The sequence below is a fragment of the Phacochoerus africanus genome, chromosome 9, assembly GCF_016906955.1.
Source record: "Phacochoerus africanus isolate WHEZ1 chromosome 9, ROS_Pafr_v1, whole genome shotgun sequence".
Lineage (NCBI taxonomy): Eukaryota > Metazoa > Chordata > Mammalia > Artiodactyla > Suidae > Phacochoerus > Phacochoerus africanus.
In genome coordinates, this window is record NC_062552.1 from 53,859,826 (window position 1) to 53,883,845 (window position 24,020).

The 24,020-nt window shown below is 43.0% G+C and overlaps 1 protein-coding gene across 4 annotated transcripts in view; it reads right to left on the reverse strand.

The window, feature by feature from the left end:
* ZNF592 (zinc finger protein 592) overlaps positions 1 to 24,020 on the reverse strand; it is a 57,395-nt gene that overhangs the window by 10,826 nt on the left and 22,549 nt on the right. For all 4 annotated transcript variants that reach the window (XM_047794599.1, XM_047794596.1, XM_047794597.1 and 1 more), the window contains 2 exons: positions 13,285 to 15,547; positions 28 to 206 (listed from right to left, as the gene is read on the reverse strand). In XM_047794599.1, coding sequence (XP_047650555.1) covers positions 28 to 206; positions 13,285 to 15,528 — 2,423 coding nt within the window. In that variant the 5' untranslated portion in view covers positions 15,529 to 15,547. The remainder of the gene's footprint in view (positions 1 to 27; positions 207 to 13,284; positions 15,548 to 24,020) is intronic.

Consider the following 24,020-nt stretch of genomic DNA (forward strand, 5'->3'; position numbering starts at 1 on the left):
CAGGACAGCGAGCCAGGTAGCACCCACCTGTAGCCCACCTTGCGGGCATAGTGCAGGCAATTCTCCTTTACGTGGGTCTGGAAGTAGGCAGAGCGACAGAGGGCTCCACACTCCGGACAACAGTAGGGGGACTTGTGGGCGTGGATCCGCTGGTGGGCACAGAAACTGCACTGGTTGGGTAGCAGCATCTGGCACACCTGGCAAGTCTAGGAAAGAACACCAAGAAAGCAGTTCACGCAGGAGCCCCAGGCCTGTAGCTCCCCAGTCAGAGCTGTCTGGCTTTCCTAGGACACAGGTCAGAATGACCTCCTCCCCCAGTCATTCTCTCTTCCAACTCTCCTATGATTCTATGACATCCGAAAGCCTCATTAAGTGGTGATAATGACACCCAAACTAGCTTTCCCTCTCACCTTGTTTTCAGACCTGACCTTATTTTCCCAAAGATGAGTCCTACATCTAGGACTCTGGGTACTTCTTCTGGCTTAGCAGAGGATCAAGTCCGCCCCAAGGCACTTCTTAAATTCTAAGACCTCATGACCCTGCCAAATTCACCAGGGGCTCTGCCCTAGCTCAGCAGGTTCCCACTTAGCACCTTCAAGAAGATGGTTCAGGGACTTCCAAAGTAGACCTGAGCCTACCCTGGTTACTCTTCAGAAGCCCCAATGCAGACTGACCAAGTTTCCATCTCCTCGGCCCTCTCTGCCCACTTTGGGGGGTGTCCTGAGCCACAACTGACCACATACACCCAGAGAAATGGGCAGAATAGGCAGCAGCTCCTTTGCTCTCAGCCCCAGAAGAGAACCAGAGGCTAACAAGACCTACAGGCAGACTCTCTGAAGCTCTCCAATGGGGAGGGCCCAGAAAGCCAGTGGGGGAAAGCCAGAGACAGAGCTGGTGTCTGCCATCGGGAGAAGTCCTCCTTAGCAAAAAGAGGACAACTGTACTACTCATTGAAAAGGCCACTGACCCAGGGTGAGAGGAGTGTTCAGAGGGATAAGTTGTTAGGGAGGACAGGAAAAGATCTCTGCTTTAATCAGCAATATCCAGAACATGATGCCTCTACAGGACAAACAAACCAATTTTTTCAACAAATAAAATTTCGAGGAGGGGGAAAAAAACAAGACAAAGAAGGAAGGGGAACTTAGAGATTAAAAGGAACTTAAAAGAACTTTTCAACAATTGGAATGTACAGCCCTTATTTGGATCCTGATTCAAGCAAGCCACGTGTACAGACATTTTAACACTGACCTAATGATAATATTGAAACATTTGACATTTGATATTAAGATTTTTGGGGGGGAGTGGTCAGAAGCTCCCAGGCCAGGGATCAAACTCATACCACGGCAGTGACCCAAGCCAGAGCAGTGACAATGCTGGACCCATAACTGCTGAGCCACCTGGGAACTCCTGATATTAAGATTTGATAATAAGGAATTATTATTAATATTGAGATGTGATGATTACATCTATGTTTTTTTGAGGAAAAAACATTATCTTTTAGATACATATACTAAAATGTAACAGATACTATAATGCTGGGATATGTTTAAAAACAATATATGGGGGTGGGGTGAATAATAAAAATGAAATAAGATGGGCCACTGAGTTGGTAACTGTTAAAAGAAGGTTCCCACCAACAGTGCAGGAGGGCTCCCTTTTCTCCACACCCCCTCCAGCATTTGTTATTTGTGGACTTATTAATGATGGCTATTCTGACTGGTGTGAGGTGGTATCTCATGGTAGTTTTGATTTGCATTTCTCTAATAATCAGTGATGCTGAGCATTGTTTCAAGTTTTTGTTGGCCATCTGTTAATGTGAGAAAAAAGAATGTATACATGTATGTGTAATTGGGTCACCATGCTGTACAGTAGAAAAAATATATATATATATAAATAAATGATAACAAAAAAAGAAAAAAAAAAGGAGTTCCCGTCGTGGCTCAGTGGTTAGAGAATCCGACTAGGAACCATGAGGCTTCAGGTTCGATCCCTGGCCTTGCTCAGTGGGTTAAGGATCCTGCGTTGCTGTGGCTGTGGTGTAGGCCGGCAGCTACAGCTCCGATTAGATCCCTAGCCTGGGAACTTACATATACCACGGGTGCGGCCCTAGAAAAGACAAAAAAAAAAAAAAAAGAAGAAGAAGAAGAAGGTTCATTAGGGTTTGATCCCCAGCCCAGGACAGTGGGTTAAAAGATCTGGCATTGCTGCAGTTGCAGTGTAAGTTGCAGCTGAGGCTTGGATTCAATTCCTGGCCAGGGAACCACCATGTGCCACAGGTGCTGCCCCTTAAAAAAGAAAGGAGGAGTTCCTGTTGTGACACAATGGAAACAATCCAACTAGTATCCATGAGGATGCAGGTTTGATCCCTGGCCTCACTCTGTGGGTCTGGGATCTGTCATTGCTGTGAGCTGTGATGTAGGTCAAAGATGTGGCTTGGATCCTGCATTGCTATGGCTGTGGTATAGGCCAGCAGCTGTAGCTCCAATTTGACCCCTAGCCTGGGAATTTTCTTCATATGCCATGGATGCAGCCCTGTTAAAAAAAAAAAAAAAAAAAGCTAAATAAATAAATGAGTGAGGATGGTTTATTATATCATTCTTTCCACTTTTATATATGTTTGGGACACCCCATAATAAAAAGTTTTGTTGCTGTTGTTTTGTATTGTTCTGGGTGTAGAACAGTAAGTATGCTACAATTTACCTAAGAAAGGAGGAAACATTCTCTCTTTCTCATACACATACACACAAATACACATGCATTTCCTTGTATTTGCAAAAAAGAAGCAATGTAACAATAAACCAAAAGCAAATAAAAATGGTTATCTATGGGGAAGGAAGGAACAGGATAGAAGCAAAACTTTTATGAATATATCTTCTGAATGTTACATAATTTTAACTTTGGAATCACATAAATGTTTACATAATTTAAAAAATATAACAGTTAAACTAAACAAACAAGAGCATTCCCCAAAATTTAAAAACAGAAACTACCTCACTATGTATAAGTTGGTGACATAACCATGTAGACAAAAAAATTCTTCCCAGTGACTTTATTTTTGCTTTGTTTTGTTTTTGGCCACACCTGGGGCATGCAGAAATTCCCAGGCCAGAGACTGAACCTGCGCCACAGCAGCGACCCACGTGGCTACAGTGACAATGCTAGAACCTTAACCTGTTGCACCAAAAGAGAACTTCTAAAACAAAGCATTTTGACTTATACATTCTTGATATGATATAGTCTAAGGATAAGAAGAAGTGCAAATACTTCAGCTTTATGCATTGTCTTTTGTTAGAAAGAATATTGGTTGTGATATTTTGAAATTTGTGTTTGTGTAGTAGGAAAATCTTAGGAACCAAGATTTTCAGTATAAAATCAATTACATAAAAACTAAAATCTTGGAGTTTCCATCACGGTGCAGCAGAAAAGAATCCAACTAAGAACCATGAGGCTGTGGGTTCAAACTCTGGCCTCACTCAGGGTTAAGGATCTGGCGTTGCCATGAGCTGTAGTGTAGGCCAGCAGCTGTAGCTCCAATTGGACCCCTAGCTTAGGAACGAACCTCCACATGCCACAGATGCAGTCCTAAAAAGCAAAAAATAAATAAATAAAATCTTACATCTGAACACCAGCACAAACTCATGACCTTTCTTGCCTCTTTTTAAAAACTTATATTTCTTAGTTGTGGCCACCGAAAACACCTAGAAATGATATATACACAGTAAAATAAGTATCTCTGGTGCCCAGAATGTGGCCTCTACATATCATTCCTCAGTAAAACTTAAAAACAAACAAAAAAAAAACCCAAAAACTTGAATTCTTGGAAAAATGCCTGATTTTAGGTTTAAGCACAAGAAATAAACCCAGGACAGAGTTCCTGCCGTGGTACCAAAGGATCAGCAGCATCTCTGCAGTGACAGGACACAGATTTGATCCCCAGCCTGGCATAGTGGGTTAAAGAATCCGGTGCTGGGGCTCTCAGATCTGATCCCTGGTCTGTGAGCACCATATGCCACAGATAGGCCAAAAAAGAAAAAAATTTTTTTTAATTTTAAAAAAGAACAAACTCAGGACATCTTGTTGGGAATGAAAGTAAGGAGATACCAAAACCAAAGATATTACCAAAAAAGAAAATTACAGGCCAATATTTTTGACAAAAATAGATGCAAAAATTCTCAACAAAATATTAGTAAACCAACAATACATTAAAATGATCGTACACCATGAACAAGTTGGATTCATCCCAGGGTCACAAGGATGGTTCAACACATGCAAATCAAAGTGATACGCCACACAAATAAAATAAAAGACAACACCCACATGATCATCTCAATAAATGCAAAAAAACCACTGGATAAAATTCAACATCCATTCATGATAAAAATTCTTACCAAAGTTCAGTATAGAGGGAACAAATCTCAAAATAATAAAAGGTATTTGTGACAAACCCACAGCCAACATAACACTCAATGGTGAAAAGCTGTAAGTCTTCCCACTAAAATCTGGAACAAGACAAGGATTCCACTTCTATTCAACACAGCACTGGAAGTTCTAACCAGAGCAATCAGACAAGAAAAAAAAAAAAAAGGTATCCAAATTGGAAGAAGTAAAATTGTCATTATATGCAGATGACATGATACTCTACATTGAAAACCCTAAAGATTCACACACACAAAAACTACTAGAATCGATAAATGAATTTCAGCAAGGTAGCAAGATATAAGATTAACATACAGAAACTGGAGTTCCAGTCATGGCTCATCGGAAACGAAAATGACTAGCATCCATGAGGATGAAGGTTTGATCCCTGGCCTTGCTCAGTGGGTTAAGGATCCAGCATTGCCATAAACTGTGGTGTAGGTCGCAGACACAGCTTGGATCTGGAGTTGCTGTGGCTGTGGCGTAAGCCAGCAGCTACAGCTCTGATTTGACCCCTAAACCTCCATATGCTGCAGGTGTCTAAAAAGAAAAAAAAAAAAAATATGGAAATTGGTGGCACTTCTTTTCATTTAACAATGAAATATAAGAAAGGGAAAGTGGCTCATCGAACCCACATTTCATGAGGATGAAGGTTTGATATCCATGAGGATGCGGGTTCAATCCCTGGCCTTGCTCAGTGGGTTAAGGGTCTGGCCTCATAGATGTGGCTGAACCTGGCATTGCTGTGCCTGTGGCATAGGCTGGCAGCTGCAGCTCCAATTCAACCCCTAGCCTGTAAATTTCCATATGCGGTGGTGCAGCCCTAAAAAGACTGAAAAAAAAAAAAAAAAAACACCTCTTGTAGGAATTCCCTTGTGGAGTAGCAGGTTAAGGATCTGGCATCAATACAGTGGCCTGGGTTGCTGCTGGGGTACAGGTTTGAACCCTGGTCCAGGAATTTCCACATGCTGCAGGTGCAGCCAAAAAACAAAAAACAAACAAAAAAAGAAACAAAGAAAGACATCCCTTTCAAAATCCCGTTAAAAAAATAAAATATTTAGGAATAAACCTAACCAAGGAGGTGAAAGACATATGTGCTAAGAACTATAAAATATTGATAAAGGAAATTAAAGATGATTCAAAGAAATGAAAAGATATCCGATGCTCTTGGATTGGAAGAATTAACATTGCTAAAATGGCCACACTACCCAAAGCAATCTACAGATTTAAGGTGATTTCTATCAAGTTATCCATGATATTTTTCATAGAACTACAACAAATAATCTTAAAATTTATATAGAATCGCAACATATCCAGAACAGCCAAAGCAATCCTGAGGAAAAAGAACAAAGCTGGAGGCATAACCCTCCCAGATTTCAGAGAATATTACAAAGATACAGAGATCAAGACAGTGTGTGGAGTTTCCGTCATGGCTCAGCGGTAATGAACCAGACTAGTATCCGTGAGGACACAGATTTGATCCCTGGCCTCACTCAGTGTGTTAAAGGATCTGTCCGGCATTGCCAGGAGCTGCAGTGTAGGTTGCAGACACAGCTCGAATCTAGTTGCTGGGGCTGTGGTGCAGTCTGGAAGCTATAGCTTCAATTTGACTCCTAGCCCAGGAACTTCCATATGCCACAAGCGTGGCCCTAAAAAGTTTTTTAAAAAAAAAAAAGGGGGGGAGAGAGAGAAGAGTTCCCGTTGTGGCTCAGAGAGTTAAGAATCCTACTGGTATCCATAAGGACTCAGGTTAGATCCCTGGCCCCACTCAGTGGATTAAGCATCCAGCATTGCGGTGAGCTATGGTGCAGGTCACAGATGGGGCTTGGATCCTGAGTTGTTGTGGCTGTGGTGCAGGCCTGCAGCTACAGCTCTGATTCGATCCCTAGCTGGGAACTTCCATATGCCACAGGTGCGGCCTTGAAAAGAAAAAAGAAAAAGAAAAAAAGAGAGCTCAGAAATAAACTTACACACCTATGGCCAATTAATCTTTGACAAAGAAGGCAAGAACATACAACTGAGAAAAGACTGTCTCTTCAGTGAGTGGTTTTAGGAAAGCTGGAGAGCTGCATGTAAATCAATGAAGTTAGAACACAACCTCATACCACACACAAAAATCAACTCAAAATGGCTTAGACTTAAATATCAGATAAGACACCATAAAATTCTTAGAAGAGAATATATTGAAAAAGATACATGCACCGCTATGTCATTGCAGCACTATTCACAACAGCCAAGATATGGAAACAATCTAAATGTCCATTTACAGATGAATGGATTAAGAAGATGTGGTACATGAATTCCCGTTGTGGCACAGCGGAAACGAATCCAACTGGGAACCATGAGGTTGTGGGTTTGATCCCTGGCCTCCCTCATTGGGTTAAGGATCTGGCATTGCTGTGAGATGTGGTGTAGGTCAGAGGCTATAGTTCCAATTCAACCCCTAACCTGGGAACCTCCATATGCTGCAGGTGTAGCCATAAAAAGCAAGTAAATAAATAAAAGACTCATAGAGAAGAGACTTGTGGTGGGCAAGGGGGGCGGAGGAGGCAGAGGGGGGAGGAAGGATTGGGAGTTTGGGATTAACAGATGCAAACAATTATATATAGAATGGATAAACAGCAAGGTCTTACTATAATAGCAGAGGAAACTATATTTAATATCCTATAATAAACCATAATGGAAAAGAAAACAAAAAGAATGACTGAATACATAAATATACTTTATAGAAACCAGTAAGTTCATTATAACACTAACACTAAAAATAATGAAGGAGGTGGAGTTCCCATTGTGGCTGAGTGTGTTATGAACCCAACTAGTATCCATGAGGATACAGGTTTGATCCCTGGCTTCACTCAGTGGGTTATGGATCCAGCGCTGCCGTGAGCTATGGTGTCATGGCTCAGATCCGGCATTGCTGTGGCTGTGGTGTAGGCTCCTAGAGTGGGAACTTCCATGTACCGCAGGTGCGGCCCTAAAAAATGCAAAATAAATAAATAAATAAAATAATAGAAGAGGTCACCTCATACGGATTTGGATGGCCACTATGAAAAAAATAGAAAACAACAAATGTTGGTGAAGATGTGGAGAAAGTGGAAACCTTGTGCACCACTGGTAGGAATGAAAAATAGTACAGCTACTGTGGAAACAATGTGGGGTTCCCCCCACAATTAATAACAGAATTATTGTGTGATCCAGCAATTCCACTTCTGGATATATATCCAAAATAACTGATATTGTACAACAATGGGAATAGAGCCAATATTTACAGTAACTATAAATGGAGTATAACCTTTAAAAATTGTAGGCCAGAATGGCCATCATCAAAAAGTCTACAAAAAATAAACGCTGGAGAGGGTGTGGAGAAAAGGGTACCCTATTACACTGTTGGTGGGAATGTAAACTGGTGCAACCCCTGTGGAAAACAGTACGGAGATTCCTCAGAAAACTAAAAATAGAATTACCATTTGATCCAGCAATCCCACTCCTGGGCATCTATCCAGAGAAAAACATGACTCAAAAAGATGCATGTACTCCAACGTTCATTGCAGCACTATATACAATAGCCAAGACATGGAAACAACTTAAATGTCCATCGACAGAGGAGTGGATAAAGAAGATGTGGTACATATACACAATGGAATATTACCCAGCCTTTAAAAGGAACAAATACCTGCATTTGCAGCAACATGGATGGACCTAGAAATTATCATGCTAAGTGAAGTTGGTCAGACAGTGAGACACCAACATCATATGCTATTACTTACGTGTGGAATCTAAAAAAGGGACACAATGAACTTTGCAGAACAGATACTGACTCACAGACTTTGAAAAACTTATGGTTTCCAAATGAGACAGGTTGAGGGGTGGGGAGATGCACTGAGGGTTTGGGATGGAAACACTATAAAATTTGGTTGTGATGACTGTTGTGCAACTATAAATGTGATAAAATTGATTAAGAAAAAACAATTAACTGTACATTCAAATAAAAAAATAAAAAATAAAAAATTTTCCAAAAAAAAGCAGGGTTTTGAAAACATATTTGTACACCATGTTCCTAGCACCATCATTCATAATACAACTGGAAGAAACTCAAATGTCCATTACTGAATGAATGGATAAACAAAATATGGTATATACAGCAACAGAATATCATTCAGCCTTAAAAAGAACACAAATTTTGTCAAATGCTAAATATAAAATATGTATGTACCTTGAGTATTATACTAAATGAAGAGTCAGTCAAAAAAAAAAAGACACTGGGAACTATGGCTAGTCACTTATGATGGAGCATGATAATGTGCGAAAATAGAATGTGTACATGTATGTGTAACTGGGTCACCATGCTGTACAGTAGAAAAAAAATGTGTTGGGGAAATAACTATTAAAAAATAATAACAACAACAACAACAAAAATAAATTTAAAAAAGTAAAAATTAAATGAAATTTAAAAAAGACAAATACTGCAGAAATTGCCACAACACTGTAAATCAACTCTACCTTTTTAAAAATGTTTAAAAAAAAAAGGAGTTCCTGTCGTGGCACAGTGGTTAACGAATCCGACTAGGAACCATGAGGTTGGGGGTTTGATCCTTGGCCTTGCTCAGTGGGTTAAGGATCCAGCATTGCAGTGAGCTATGGTGTAGGTCCCAGAAGCAGCTCGGATCATGTGTTGCTGTGGCTCTGGTGTAGGCCGGTGGCTACAGCTCCAATTGGACCCCTAGCCTGGGAACTTCCATATGCCGTGGGAGTGGCCCTAGAAATGACAAAAAGACAAGGAAAAAAAAAAAAAGAACTGATGTTTAGGGCAGGGTGAAGAATATTTATTAATAAGGCAAATACAGTATGATTCCATCTAAAAAGTGAGATACCTAGAATAGTCAAATTCATAGAAACAGAAAGCAGAATGGTGGTTGGGGGGGGATTAGGGAGTTGTTATTTAATGGGATGAGCATTTCAGTTTCGCAAGATGAAATGAGCACTGGAAATTGACTGCACAACAATGTGAATGTACTTAATGCTAATAAACTGTACATTTAAAAAACGGCTAAGATGGTAAACTTTGTGTTATACGTATTTCACCACAATTTAAAAAATAATAGAGGGACTCTCAAAATACTATTTAAGATTGTTGGGATATCAACTCACTACTGGGAAAATTGTCAACTAAGGGAAACAAATGTAACCAATTTTTCAACATAAACTATCTTTCAGGATAAACTAATAACCCTCAATGAAGATGGAAAGATATTTTATACAGAATTCCAGCTAATAAATGAGAAACATACAAAGTTTAAAGCACCTTCCTGCAATTCCTTTTTTTTTTCCTCTTGTTTTTTAGTGCCACACTCGCAACATACAGAGGTTCCTAGGCTAGGGGTCAAATCAGAGCTGTAGCCACTGGCCTACACCACAGCCACAGCAACATCAGATCCGAGCCACATCTGCAACCTACACCACAGCTCGCATCAATGCCAGATCCCTAATCCACTGAGAGAGGCCAAGGATCAAACCTGCAACCTCATGGTTAATAGTCAGATTCGTTTCCACTGAGCCATGACAGGAACTCTCCCTTTCTGCAATTCCTAATAAAATTACCAACTCAAGCAGCAATTTTTTTTGGGGGGGGGGTCTTTTTTTTTTTTTTTTTTGTCTTTGTAGGTCCAGCCACACCCACAGCACACGGAGGTTCCCAGGCTAGGGGTCTAATCAGGGCTATAGCCGCCAGTCTATGCCACAGCCACAGCCACACCAGATCCAAGCCATGTCTGCAACCCACAGCTCACAGCAACACCAGATCCTTAACCCTCTGAGCAAGGCCAGGGATTGAACCCAAAACCTCATGGTTCCTAGTCAGATTCATTTCCACTGTGCCACGAAGGGAACTCCCTCAAGAACCAATTATTAATGGGAATTAAAATTATTACATAAAAGATAGGAAATTCTAGGAGTTCCCTAGTGGTCTAGTGGTTGGAGATTTGGTACTGTCACTGCTGTAGCTCCAGGTCACTGCTGTGGCACAAGTTTGATCCCTGGCTTGCCTCAGGTGAGGCCAAAAAAAAAAAGGAAACTTTATAAGGAAAGGATCAAAACATCACTAACCTAAACTCACTGATCAAGTTTAGCATTATTAAAACTGAGACAATCAGGCACTCCGTGCCTCCCTGAAGTCATGAATTATGAAGAACATGGTATTCCCACTCAAGACTGAACCTGAATATAATCAAGTTTTATTGCTAACTTCAAGCCTACAGATAAAATATGGGATATAGAAGAATAAATTAAGTGCATGAAAAATTCTCAAGTAATTAATCAAACCCAGAATTGTCTTGGAAAATTCTCAGGACACATGACCCAGTTTCTTCAACAAATAAGTGACATGAAAAAAGGTGGGGGGCAGTTTTCTGGTGGGTGGAGTAGGGAAGAGGTACTGTTCTAGACTGAGAAATTTAAAAGATATAACAAATACAACACATGGTCACATTTGGATCCTGATTCAAAACATACGCAACTGTAAAAAGACAATTATGGGAGTTCCTGCTGTGGTGCAGTGGGTTAAGAATCCGATTGCAGAGGCTCAGGTAGCTGCAGAGTTGCAGGTTTGATCCTGGCCCAACCCAGTGGGTTAAAGGATCCGGCATTGCTCCAGGTGTGGTGTAGTTTGGAGCTTTGGCTTGGATTCAATCCCTGGCTCAGCAACTTCCATATGCCGAGGGTACGATCGTTAAAAAAAAAAAAGACAATTATTACATGAAGGGGAAAATTTGAATATGGACTTGTATTAGGTAAAATTAAAGAACAGTTATTAATTTTGTTAGATGTGATGTTGACATTATAGGTAAACAAAAGCTTAAGAACAAGAAGAAAGAGTCTTTCCAAACAGACATCTGCCCAACAAGGTGGCTTGGAACGTAAGGGGAAGGACCTCGCCAGCAACTGCAGAGGGAGGCATATCCAGTTCAGATTCTCAGGAAGATGTTAAAGCCCCAGATGTGCTGTCTAACAGTCCCTCCCCTAGAGTGAGTGGAGCCCAACCCCACCCCACCGGTTCACCCCCTGATATGGCCTGAAGCCTGATACCATCTTAAGAAACCCAAAGCCAACAGCCAACAAGGCTAGATTGCAATCCCAGAACTCAAGCCTTACCATTTCCCTAAGACTCTGAGGCCACACCTAATGGCAGGTTTTGTGAGGGAATAGAGCTGGACTGAGAGAATCCCCATGGCCTTCCTGGATACTCTCTCCCTTTCCCTCTGGTCCAGTTCCCACTAGAGAATGACATGGAGACGACGCAGGATGAGAAGGGTGCTGGTCTGGGATCCTACACACAGACAGCAGCCCGCTCAGGCATCAGGCCTCCACTGGCAATGGTTCTGATCACATGCCTCAGAAGAAGTGCTTCTGCCCAGTCCACCAGGCTGGCACAGCAAGACTACCCACCCCCCAAGTAAAGGGCCTGGGGGCCACACTGCACTTGACTTATCAGAAAGAAAATGCAAACTGCAACAGAGAAGGTGAAGATGAGAGGCAACAGCAACTTATGGCACCTTGCTGGCACCTGCGCAGGGCTGCCTACCACATTCTACCTCCTGTCTCTTCCCCAACACTCCCTAGGCTAGCCTCACTTCCACCAACCCCCTGCTCCCCACAGCACTGTGGCCTTTCCCATACCTTTATTCCCTATACCTCGAACACCCCTTGCCCCTCCATGTCTTTCAAACTCATCCTTGCAGGTTCAACTTACACATCACATCCACAAGGTACCTTCCCCACACCCAGAACCACAATGAATGAATCCCCTGAGGAGCTCTGTGCAAATGTGTTTGTAAGTCTGTTTTAACCCCAGTCTTAGCCTGCCTCACACTGTAGCAGTTAGGGTGGGGAGCCCTGCTGAGCCACTAGGAGCTCCTGGAGGAACAGTTTGACTTCCTCCTGCAGGCATCCCCGCCTCCGTGCACACAGTGGGCACTTGGAACACATGTGAGGAGGGCATCAAGACACCAACAGGTGCACAGGCCACTGTGAACTCAAGTAAAAAGAGCTACTTTACTTTGTTTCTAGGCCTCTGTGGTTCTAGCTCAGGAAGGCCTGGTAAGGGGGTGGCTTGGCTAAGTCGTGAAGAGAGCCACCTGGAGAAGGAAGAAAAGCGCCATCTGGAGGCCTGCTCCTTCACAAGACTATGCTAATGCAACCACCGACACACAGGGGGCCAAAGACTGTTTTCAGCATGGAATGCCTTCAAACACACACATACACAGATCTCATCAAGTATAACCAGGGATCATAACAAGAGATAATAGCAGTTGCTTTCTTAGTGGTGAGAACAGAGATGAAAGGAAGAAACCCCAAGCCTTTGCCTTGGGGTCCAAGTGTCAGTCTACTCTCTTTCCTTCCACAGCAACCCTGCCACTGGCCCTAATACCACAGGGATTCTGCAAAACCATCTGTGTCTATGTGGGGCACCACAGCTTGGTAAAGACAGTGTCCTCAGAAGTTCCAACTGAGGTGCAAGCAGCTACCTCTGCCCCCAAGTTCTCTGGGCATGCGCAAGGACTATGCTGACGGCTGTCAGGGACCAGGGGCCATTCAGCAGGGACCTAGCACAGGCTCAACACTGGGCCCTGGCAGCCCACTGGAGTGGGAGTTGAGTGCCCATAAACACACCTCTTAAATCTTCAGGGTCTCCCCTCAGTTGTGGGCAAGATGCTTTTCCCAATAAACACCAAGCATTACATATCCATCAAGCCAGATTCCTCTTCTAAGGCTCTTAAGACGCCATCACTGCCCCATCAATGAGCTGTTCTCTCCATGCCCAAACACAGGACCTGTGTGAACCAGGGGCTTATCACAGAGAGAGGGTCTGCTTACCAGCCCCTCGGTTTCCTCCGTCATCCTCTGGAAATGTGCAGCCATAGCCATGTAGTCGCGCATCTGCTTGTGACATTCGAGACACTTGATACTGTGCCGGATGAGCCTCACAGGATCTGGGTAGAGCGGCAAAGCTGGAAGGGGAAGGCTGGCATTGCTCGAAGTGAGGCCGTGTTTGGGGGAGGAAGGGGGAGCTGGGGTTGCTGGTGCCGTAGAGTTTGCAGGGGCTGACACGAACATTTGGTCCGCAGAGATGGGCTTCACGAGCAGCTGAGAGCACTGCATGACGAGTCCCTTGCTCTTGTGGTCACGGGCGTGCCGGAGCAGGCTGCACTTGTTGAAGAAGAGCAGCGTCTGGGAGCACAGTGTGCACAGCACCTCGATGTGGACGCTCCGCCGGCTGTAGTGCTGGCTCAGGCTCTTCTCTAAGGCAAAAGCGTCCCCACACTCCAGGCAGCAGTACCCACTGGCCGGCACGTGGATCCTGCTGTCTGCGGGAGGGCTGAGATTTGGTGCATAGAGGGGCACAGGGTTGGAGCTATGGAGGACCTTGTTGAAGACCTCTACAACCAATGGGGCAGCCTTTTTCACCTGGTGGACTAGGGGCACCGACATCTGGGTGAGCTGTGGCTGGCTCCGCCTCTGCACTGAGGACTTGGCCGTCACTGATGCGGCGACACTGTGGGGGACCAGATTCAGGTTGGCCAGGTGCACGGCTTTGGGCAGGAGGTTGGCAGGGGCCTGGGCAGATGTCTGCAGTGCTGTGCTCTGCTGCTGCTTCTTGCCCATCTGTGCCCCTGCAGCAGCCCCCTTTGAGCCTCGGGACCCAGAGCTGCAGCAGGAGGATGAAGATTCACTGGGTTTCATCACACTCTCATCCCCCTTTGTGTCACCCTTGGGACTCCCTGAACTTGTGCCCACCTCAGCAAAGTGCTCTGCTCCAGGCATGGCAGTGGCCTCATCCTCTGCCACCTCACTCGGGGCTTCAGCAACAGTGCTTCCTAGAGGTGACCCAACAGGGGACTTACTGGGATCATCAGGGTCTGGCAGGATCCTTGTGACAGTCCGTTTGATTTCCCCTGATGATGTCTTAATGGTTTTGATTCTGACTTTGGGAATCGCTGGTGGAGAGCTGGCAGCCACAGAAGGGGAGCCTTTGCTGCTGCTGTCACTGCAGATGCTCCGAGGGCTATCCGATGGCTTGATGCTTTTTCTAGTGGCCTCCAGAGGGCTCCGGGGACTCTTTGGTGACTTGGGCATTTGGGGGCTGCCTTTGGAGCCCTCTTTTGTGGGCCCTGAGGGATCCTTTGTGTGGCTAGACTGATCCTCCTTGGTGACACTGGCAACTCGTTTGGCTTGCAGGGCCACCAAGGCTGCAACACAAGAGGACAGCTTGGAATGAGCTGGCTTCAGACGCTGCCTAGGGGGCACTGATGAGCAGGTGCCGAGCTCTGAGCCAATTCCCTTAGGTTCTCCAATGCTGTTGCCAGGGTGGCTACTGAACTCCAAAGCTTCCCCAAAGAATCGACTGGCATCCAGCTCCTTGTGAGGGTCCACTGTCTTCTGCCCACCTCGCTCCTGCTCCTGCTGACTCCCCAAGGGCAGGGGTTCAGGCTTGGGTTCCTTCTTACAAAAGTGATCAAACATATGCAGCTCTGGGACTGGAAACTTAGTCAGAGCCTCCAAGACTGGGCCCCCCACAGGTCCACACCCAGGAGGGGGTGGGAAATAACTGTCAGAGTGCTTGGGCTTTATTCCAAACCCATTATCTTTGATGGCATCCTCGGGTTCTGGGCTAGAGATTGGACTGAACTGGTTAAAAGTGGGTAACGGCTCTGACTTGGAAGGTTCCAGCTTGCCAGGGAAACTCCTGGTACTATCTCCATTCATGAAAGTGGAATCAAACTTCCCACAGTTGTGGCCTAGGTTGTGGGGATCTGGAGGAAGGTCTGAGCCCCGGAAACCATTGTGCAGGAGGCTTGGAGCAATATGGTCTTTCTCCGCTTCAAATGACTCCTGGCGGCTGGTGTTCTTGACAATGACACTTACCGCCGGCACATCTGAGGCTGATCCTGAGTGAGACAAGGACACATTCTCATCCATACACATGCCTGTAGGTTTGAGGGGACTCTCATTCTCCTCACTGGGGGTCTGGATGGCCTCCTTGGCATCAAGACTGGTGGGGTCTGGGATGTCAAAGGCAGCCAGAAGGTCATCAAAATCTGGAGTTTTCATATCCCCCATGGCTGGATGCTGGCAAGGGCTATAACAGAAACAGAACAGAATCAGTGATCACCAGGATCCCAGCAGGCTCTGTCCAGCATCATCTTCATCACATACCCATCACACTAATACATGCAGCCAGCACATCCACACACAAATCCCCATACTATGGGAAGTCACACATCTGAGTTTTACCCCAACAGGTTCCCAAAATGCTGGGGATGTTGGGGGAAGAGGGAAAAGAAAAGTTAATATGTAGTGACAAGCTGGCCTGGCAGGCTCTAAACATCAATACCTGGAAATTCCTGGTTGGTTACATAGCCAAAAAGAGAATACACTCATGCACACTCTCAATTTCTCCCGGAATACTATCGTTCTGTGACCATAAGCACTAGCAAGAAACCAATCACTCAGCCCATTACAAAAATTAAAAAATTTAAAAAGACACAGCTCAACACTTCCTTTCTTTAGAGAACTTCTAATTCATATGTGAGACTTGGCTATAACTTCTGCAAATTTACTTTTAGTGATTAATCATTAACTTTGTATAACTTGGGTTTTTGCTACAGGAATTCTATCAAATCCGAAATGATTTACTATTGCCGGGATTCATGCTGTCTCATAAATAAACCCTAGCAAATTATACCACCCCCTAGGTATTTTTTTTCCTAGTCAGTGTCTACTTGATTCCTTGATTTTCACCCTAACTCCATTACTGGTTGATGAATGGACCACTAAGCCTGAGGGACAGGGTGACTCTCAGAGAAGCACATAGTTATCAAATTGGCCATAGAAAAGTTTTGGAGAAGCCCTAAATTTTACTTTAACTTAATACACAAAGAAATGAAAATCTACCTGTTTTCTTCATTAGCTGGAGAAGCAGAGCTACAAAACTACCGCAACAGGGGAAACCCAAGGCCCGAGGAAAGAGGCCTTCCATTAGGAAATTACTAATACACTGAGATGAGATGTGAAGCTGGCTGGCTCCAGCCTGCTGGAATGAGGAAGAAAAACTCTACCATCTCCCTTATACAGCCCATAAATCCTGCATCTGCTTCAGCATTCCAAAGCCTTACCTGCTTATGTTATTTCCCACACCACAGTTGTACTAATGACCTTTGTGAATGCAGAATGACACAATTCTTTTAGAGAGCAGTCTGGTAGCTACACAGAACCAGGTAAGGGGCAAATCCTTGGGTCCAGAAACCCCACTGCCAGAAATTGATCCTAAGAATAAATATTCCCAAAAGCTATATGCAAAAGCATACAGTATTATTAAAACAACACACACAAAAAATCTAAATGTCCAAGGACAAGGAATGGTTAAATAACTGATAGACTATAATGCAGAATTAAAAATCCCAATTATGTGAGATCTCTTGTGGACCAGTGGGTTAAGGATCCAGTGTTGTCACTGCAGTGGGTTAAGGCTTGGGTTGCTGCTGTGGCTCAGGTTTCATCTCTGGCCTAGGAACTTCTGTATGCTGTGGGTGCAGCTAAAAAAAAATTTTTTTTTTTTAAATCCCAATTATGAAATCTACATAGTAACATGGAAAACTACTTACAGCATTAAGTTTGAAAAAAATACACAGGAGTTCCCATTACAGCTCAGTGAGTTAACCTGACACTGTCTCTGTGAGGATGCGGGTTCAATCTCTGGCCTCGTTCAGTGGGTTAGTTGCCATAAACCAGGGCGAAGGTCACAGATGTGGCTTGCATCCAGTGTTGCTGTGGCATAGGCTGGCAGCTGCAGCTCCAATTCGACCCCTGGACTGAGAATTTCCATATGCTGCAGGTGTAGCCATAAAGGAAAAACAAACAAAAACGTTGTCATTATAATAACTATAATGTTATTATAGTTTTACTATAATAACGTAAAACTAATTATGCATTTAAGCCAAGATTAAAAGTGAAAAGCCATTATGCAAGGTGGTGGGATTACTGTGGGTTATTATTTCACAACTTTTTTGTGTGCTAGTTGATTGCTTTTATAAATTTTAAAAAGGAAAATAAAGAAAAAAGCCACAGGGGAGCAGCTGGCATGGCAGAGGTATATCTATTACCACCCCGTGGGATCAATAGGCTTGCAAGGTTTGGTTTTTAGTCCCTTCACCCCCAAGCCCCAACAAAACACATCTGCCTTCTTAAGCGTTCTCACAGCAAATGAAACAGACCCCTCCACTGGGAAGATATCTAATTATGGGAGATAATAATAAAGTAAAATACCAATTATCTTAACTAAATAGAGGTTGGCAGAACATCTCACTGAAATGAGATGTAATGTTTCCGGACAACAAACGATTGTCTTATGGAAAAGGAAATGTTGGAGTTCATAAGCGAGGGGGAATATACTGGACATCAGTGGAGGCAATAAGCATCCCAATACACAGGAACTACCATGCTGATCCCAACTATAAGGAAACATTTGTGTGATATTTGCCTTATAAGCTTATCTTCAATACCTCCCACCCACCCCCACTTTTCTGTCTAGGAAAAAAAGATTGAGGGAGAAGGGTAAAATAGATTGGTCTTTTAAAAGAGCTGAGAAAGCATGTGAGGGATGGAGGGGTTGTACTTGGTGCTGTGTGCAACCATTAGCAAGGAGACTACTGCTAACTTGAAGTCATAGGGACCTGAAGCAGAGAGATACTGCATCAGAAGAAAGTAATGTCCTCCACACAAAGAAAAATCTCTGGGATTGGCTGAGAATGGTCAGCAGTCAGAGCAAAAGCTATCTTTTGCTAGGAAAATCAGAGCTAATAAATGGTGTAGCAGCTCAAGATAACATCAGCAGCAGGACAAACATTTATAACCTTTTAATTTTAAATACCAAAGCTGACACTTTTAAAAGCCAAAGATCAAATCCTGTTTTCTATTTAGCCCTAGTAAGGAAAACCAAAAACAGCAGCAATCAATAACTGTGAATGAAGGATCCAAAGTGTACCTAAGTGTTTGCATTTCTTTAAACTTTGTTCTAAAGTAAGTATCAAGTTGTTTATAAGTAGAAAATAGATATTAATAAAAATGTACCCTGTTATAAAAGCAAAGGAGGGAGTTCCTGCTGTGGCTCAGCAGTAACAAACCCAACTAGAACCCATAACGATGCGCATGCAATCCCTGGCCCTGCTCAGTGGGTTGGGGATCTGGCATTGCCATGAGCTGTGGTGTAGGGATGGCTCTAAAAAACTAAAAAAAAAAAAAAAAAAAGGCATTGTAAAGAAAAAGACTAACAATAAAAACTTCTATTCTTCAAAAACCTGCTAGCACATAGTTAAAAGGCAAACAACAACAAGGAATATTTGCAACATATGATAGTTACTATCATTAATATCTTTATCAATATATAAAAGGCCCTTAAAAAGTAGTTAATAAAAGATAAGCAACATATTAGAAAAATGAGCAAAAGTGATGAGTAGGCAATTAAAAAAAGAACAACTACAAATGGATGATTAATACATAACAAAAGTTGCCAACTCAGAGCTCCTATTGTGGCACAGCAAGTTATGTATCCAACTAGTATCCATGAGGATGTGGGTTTGATCCCTGGCCTCGCTCAGTGGGTCAAGGATCTGGCGTTGCCAGTGTTGGTGAGCTATGGTTTGGTTGCAGACTCGGCTTAGATCTGGTGTTACTGTGTCTGTGGTGTAGGCGGGCAGCTGTAGCTCCTATTCAACCTCTAGCCTGGGAACTTTGATATGCTATGGGTACAGCCCTAAAAAGACCAAAAAAAAAAAAAAAAAAAGTTTCAACCTCACAAGAAATTAGAGAAATACAGATTAAAATGATGAGAAACATTTTTGGCATATTAAGTTGACCAAGGTTTTCAAAAAATAATAATCCCCAGTGTTGGCAAAGATGTGGCAAAATAAGCAGTTTGAAAGTGATGCAACCTGTCACAAAGAGCAATTTAGCAATACATAATAAGGCCCAATAATCCCACTTCCAGATATTTATCCTAAGGAAATAGAGAGGCATGTGACAAAAATAATCATTACAGAATTACTTAAAATTATTTTACAACAAAAAATGAGACACAAATTTCCAAAAATAGGAAGTTGGCTCAACAAATTACGGTACATTTACACAATTAAATACTAGGGATCATTACAGATCAACATTTAAGGCTATGAGAAATGCTCCTAATATAAAATGAGGGGAAAAAGGATACTGGGAGTTCCCATTGTGGCTCAGCGGTAACGAGGCTGACTAGTATCCATGAGGATGAAGGTTCAATCCCTGGCTTTGCTCAGTGGATTAAGGATTCTGGCATTGCCATGAACTGTGGTATAGGTCGCAGATGCTGCTCAGATCTGGTGTTGCTGTGGCTGTGGTGTAGGCAGGCAGCAGAGCTTGGGAACTGTCATATGCCGAGGTTGAGGCACTATTTAAAAAAAAAAAAATTTAATGTACATAGATTTTATGAAAAAGACTAGAGGAATACTCTAAAATGTCACAAGCATCTCAACAGATGATGAAATTATTTTCTTTTCCTGCATTTATGAATTATTTATTCAAACTCTTTATTTCAAGTTATGCTTATGTAATTTTTTTGGAGGGGACTACGTCCGCAGCATGTAGAAGTTCCTGGGCCAGGGATCAAACCCATATCACCGCAGCAACACCACCAAATCCTTAACCATGAAGCTCCCATGGTGGCTCAGTGGTAACAAACCCAATTAGTATCCATGAGGACTCCAGTTTGATCCCTGGCTGTGCTCAGTGGGTCAAGAATCCGGCGATACCAGTGTTGGTGAGCTAGGGCGTTGGCTACAGGTTTGGCTCACATCTCGAGTTGCTGTGGCCATGGTGTAGGCCGGCAGCTGCAGCTCCTATTCGACTCCTAGCCTGGCAACTTCCGTATGCCACAGGTGTGGCCATTAAAAAAAAAACAAAAGAACACCTTAACCTCTAGGCCACCAGGGAGTTCCAGCTTATGTAATTTTATTAATTTTTTTGCCACGCCTACCACATGTGGAAGTTCCCCGGTCAGGGACTGAACCCGTGCCACAGCTGTAACCAGAGCCACAGCGGTGACAATACCAGATCCTTAACATACTGAGCCACAAGGGAACTCCCTATTAAATTATATTTTTTGTTTGGGGTTTTTTTGCTTTTTAGGGCTGCACCTGTGGCATATGGAAGTTCCCAGGCTAAGGGTTGAATGGGAGCTACAGCTGCAGGCCTACACCACAGCCACAGCAACATAGGATAGGCAACCTACACCATAGCTCATGGCAACACCGGATCCCTGACCCACTGAGCGAGGCCATGGATCAAACCCTCATCCTCATGGATGCTAGTTGGGTTCGCTTCCACTGTGCCACAATGGGAACTCCTAAATTTTTTTTTTTTTGCTATTTTTGCTTTTTAGGGCTGCACCTATGGCATATGAAAGTTCCCAGGCTAGCGGTCTAATTGGAGCTACAGCTGCTGGCCTACACCGCAGCTCATGGTAACACCAGATCCTTAACCCACCGAGCAAGGCCAGGGATTGAACTAGTAACCTCATGGTTACTAGTCAGATTTGTTTCCACTGCACCACAATGGGAACTCCAAATTATATTTTTAACATACAAAGGAAGAAGAAATTAGGCAGGGCAAAAAAATCTGAGGAACTTCTTAAAAAGAGGACTCTAAAAATCATGACTACAAAATTCTTAAGGCATATCTGACATGACTCAGCAAGAGATTGTCAGTTAGAAAATCAGTGAGGTAACGACTGAAAGTAAGGGTGTAGTCAAAATAAAGTTTCAGCATACACCAGTGTCTGCAAACTTTTGCAAGCAGCCAAAGTTGGAAAGAGCAAACCACGGGTGGCTGCCTACCAGATCCTAATGCCCCATGTCCACAAATACCAGGCTAGGAACCACTGCCTACCCTGCAGAGCACTTATCAGGGCTCGCCCTGAAGCGTCAGACCAAGCGAGATCCAGGTATGGTGAGCTCACCCAGTGATCCAGAGGAATGGCTTAGTCAAAGGTAAGACTGGCTAACTGGCTATCTGGGGCCTAGGCTAAGAGCAAATTTCACAAAAAAGTGATGTGGTGGAACCATGCACAACCCTCTTGGGGGTAAGAACAACTACAGGACTGGCAGATTGACATTATATCCTCTCAGGACAAGATCCTATTCAGGGAAGACCTAGAAACTTAAATAGATAGATAGATAAATAAATAAAAATTCCCACTTTTTTATTACAGGATCTACAAGTTGTCCAGGAAATTTTATCAAACTCTTAGGTAAACAAACCCATCAGCTGGGTGAGAGGGAGGGAACACCTTAATTTTGAAAGGATCTCATCAGGTCTAATTAACCTATTAGAATTCTTTAAAGGGATTAAAAACAATATGACTATGACAGAACTAGTAGGCAGAATTCCTACAAATTTAAACACCAAAATTCCACCAAAAAGCAACAAACTGAATGAATTCCATGTTGTTGTGTGCATGTACATCTTTAAGTGACTGTCATCTACGGGAATCTATGAACAATGGCAATTTTTAAACCCACTGACCAGCTCTGGACTAGAGCTTAATGGTTTCACAAACTGCCTGGAATAACAATTCTCAACCCATGGGGGAACCAACTTCATATCCACACAAATGTGTTCTCGATGACCAGCCATTGAAAACGCCACTAGTAAATGAGAGTCCATGAAAAAATTAATTTGAAAAGAAGATCTCATACTCAAAATGCTTTGGGAACCAATAATCTAGTAGAAAAACATTAGAATGTAAGATTCATGAGGGAAGAGGCTTATCTGTCTTGTGTGTCACTGTATTCTCCATTAGTTACTCAATAAATATTTGTTGAAGCAATAAAATGAAACCTTCAAGATTGCAAATGGCCTTAAAGTTGTTCCAGTAATCAAAATGCAAAATTAAAAGACAAATTCTCAGGAGGCTGTATGAATAGGTGAAATTATGATAAAGAAGCCTAAGTGAAGACAAATGTGAAGGAACACTTGGGGAAAAGCAATTCCAATTACACTTTTAGAATAATGTGTTCTAAGCTAAACTGCTCAATTGAGAAGTATCAGCTTAGACTGTTCCCTTAAGACACATGTTGCATGTTTCATCACAAAAGGCCCAGAAAATACTAGGCATTATCAGAAAGGACACTGGAAACAAAATAAAACTTGTGATCCTGCCTTTATGCAAAACCACTCAGTGTCCAGAGTAAAATGTGCATACTGTATGGTTTTGGCTGCCCACACTCTTTTTTTTTTTAGGTCTTTTTAGGGCCGCACTCTTGGCACATAGAGGGTCCCAGGCTAGGGGTCCAATTGGAGCTGTAGCTGCCAGCCCATGCCAGAGCCACGCCAGATCTGAGCCAAGTTTTCGACCTACACCACAGCTCATGGCAATGACAGATCCTCAACCCACTGAGCAAGGCCAGGGATTGAACCTGCATCCTCATGGATGATAGTTGGGTTCATTAACTACCGAGCCACGACGGGAACTCCTGGTTGCCCACACTTTAAGGAAGGTGAATCAAGAGTCCTAAGAAATGACATTGAGTAGATAAATGGAAGAGCTTTCTAATGAGAGCCTAAAAACTAAAACTCTTTTATTCTGAGAGATGAAGATTTAAGGGAAAGGAGGAGGATAACTGAAGTATAGGTTTGTTCATCAAACCTTAAACACTAGAGAGGAGAGAGCAGCATTTTTGAAGTTTGAAGTAAAAGGTATGGACCAAAACAAAGAAACAAACAAACCTTCATCCATTAGTCAGAAAATACACCAAAATTTTTACCGGTAAAATAAAAAGTATAGTAATATCTACACTTATTCAAATGCAGAATTTTTTTTTTTAAAGGCTCGGAGGAAAATAAATAAATGGCTCGGAGGAACTGAGAACAAGAAATTGTCACTAAACCCATGAGCTTACTTTCTCTCAGCATTGAAGCCATTGAATTTCAAATAACATTAAACTTGGTCATCCATTTTTCTTAACAATATTAAGTTCAGTAACAACAGATTAATAGAAGTTCAGTAACAGGACATCAAGGGAGCAGAGGCACTCCAAATTTAAGAAAAATCTGATCTCTATTCAGTATATCCTGTCTAATGACACAAGGAAGCAAATAATATGCCACAGATTTTTTTTTTGTCTTTTTGCCTTTTCTAGGGCAACTCCTGAGGCATATGGAGGTTCCCAGGCTAGGGGTCTAATCGGAGCTGTAGCCACCAGCCTACGCCAGAGCCACAGCAATGCAGGATCCGAGCCAAGTTTTCGACCTACACCACAGCTCATGGCAACGCTAGATCCTTAACCCACTAAGCAAGGCCAGGAATTGAACCCGCAACCTCATGGTTCCTAGTCAGATTCAGTAACCACTATGCCACGACAGGAACTCCATGCCACAGATTTATACAGTGAAAGTGAAAGACCACATGATTTAGGGAACACGGGGTTGTGAGACAACAAAATTAAGTTTCTTTGAATTTGCCACTGCTTATTGCATGAGGACTAAAAGGAAGGATGTATGTATGTTTTACAACCTATAAGTGA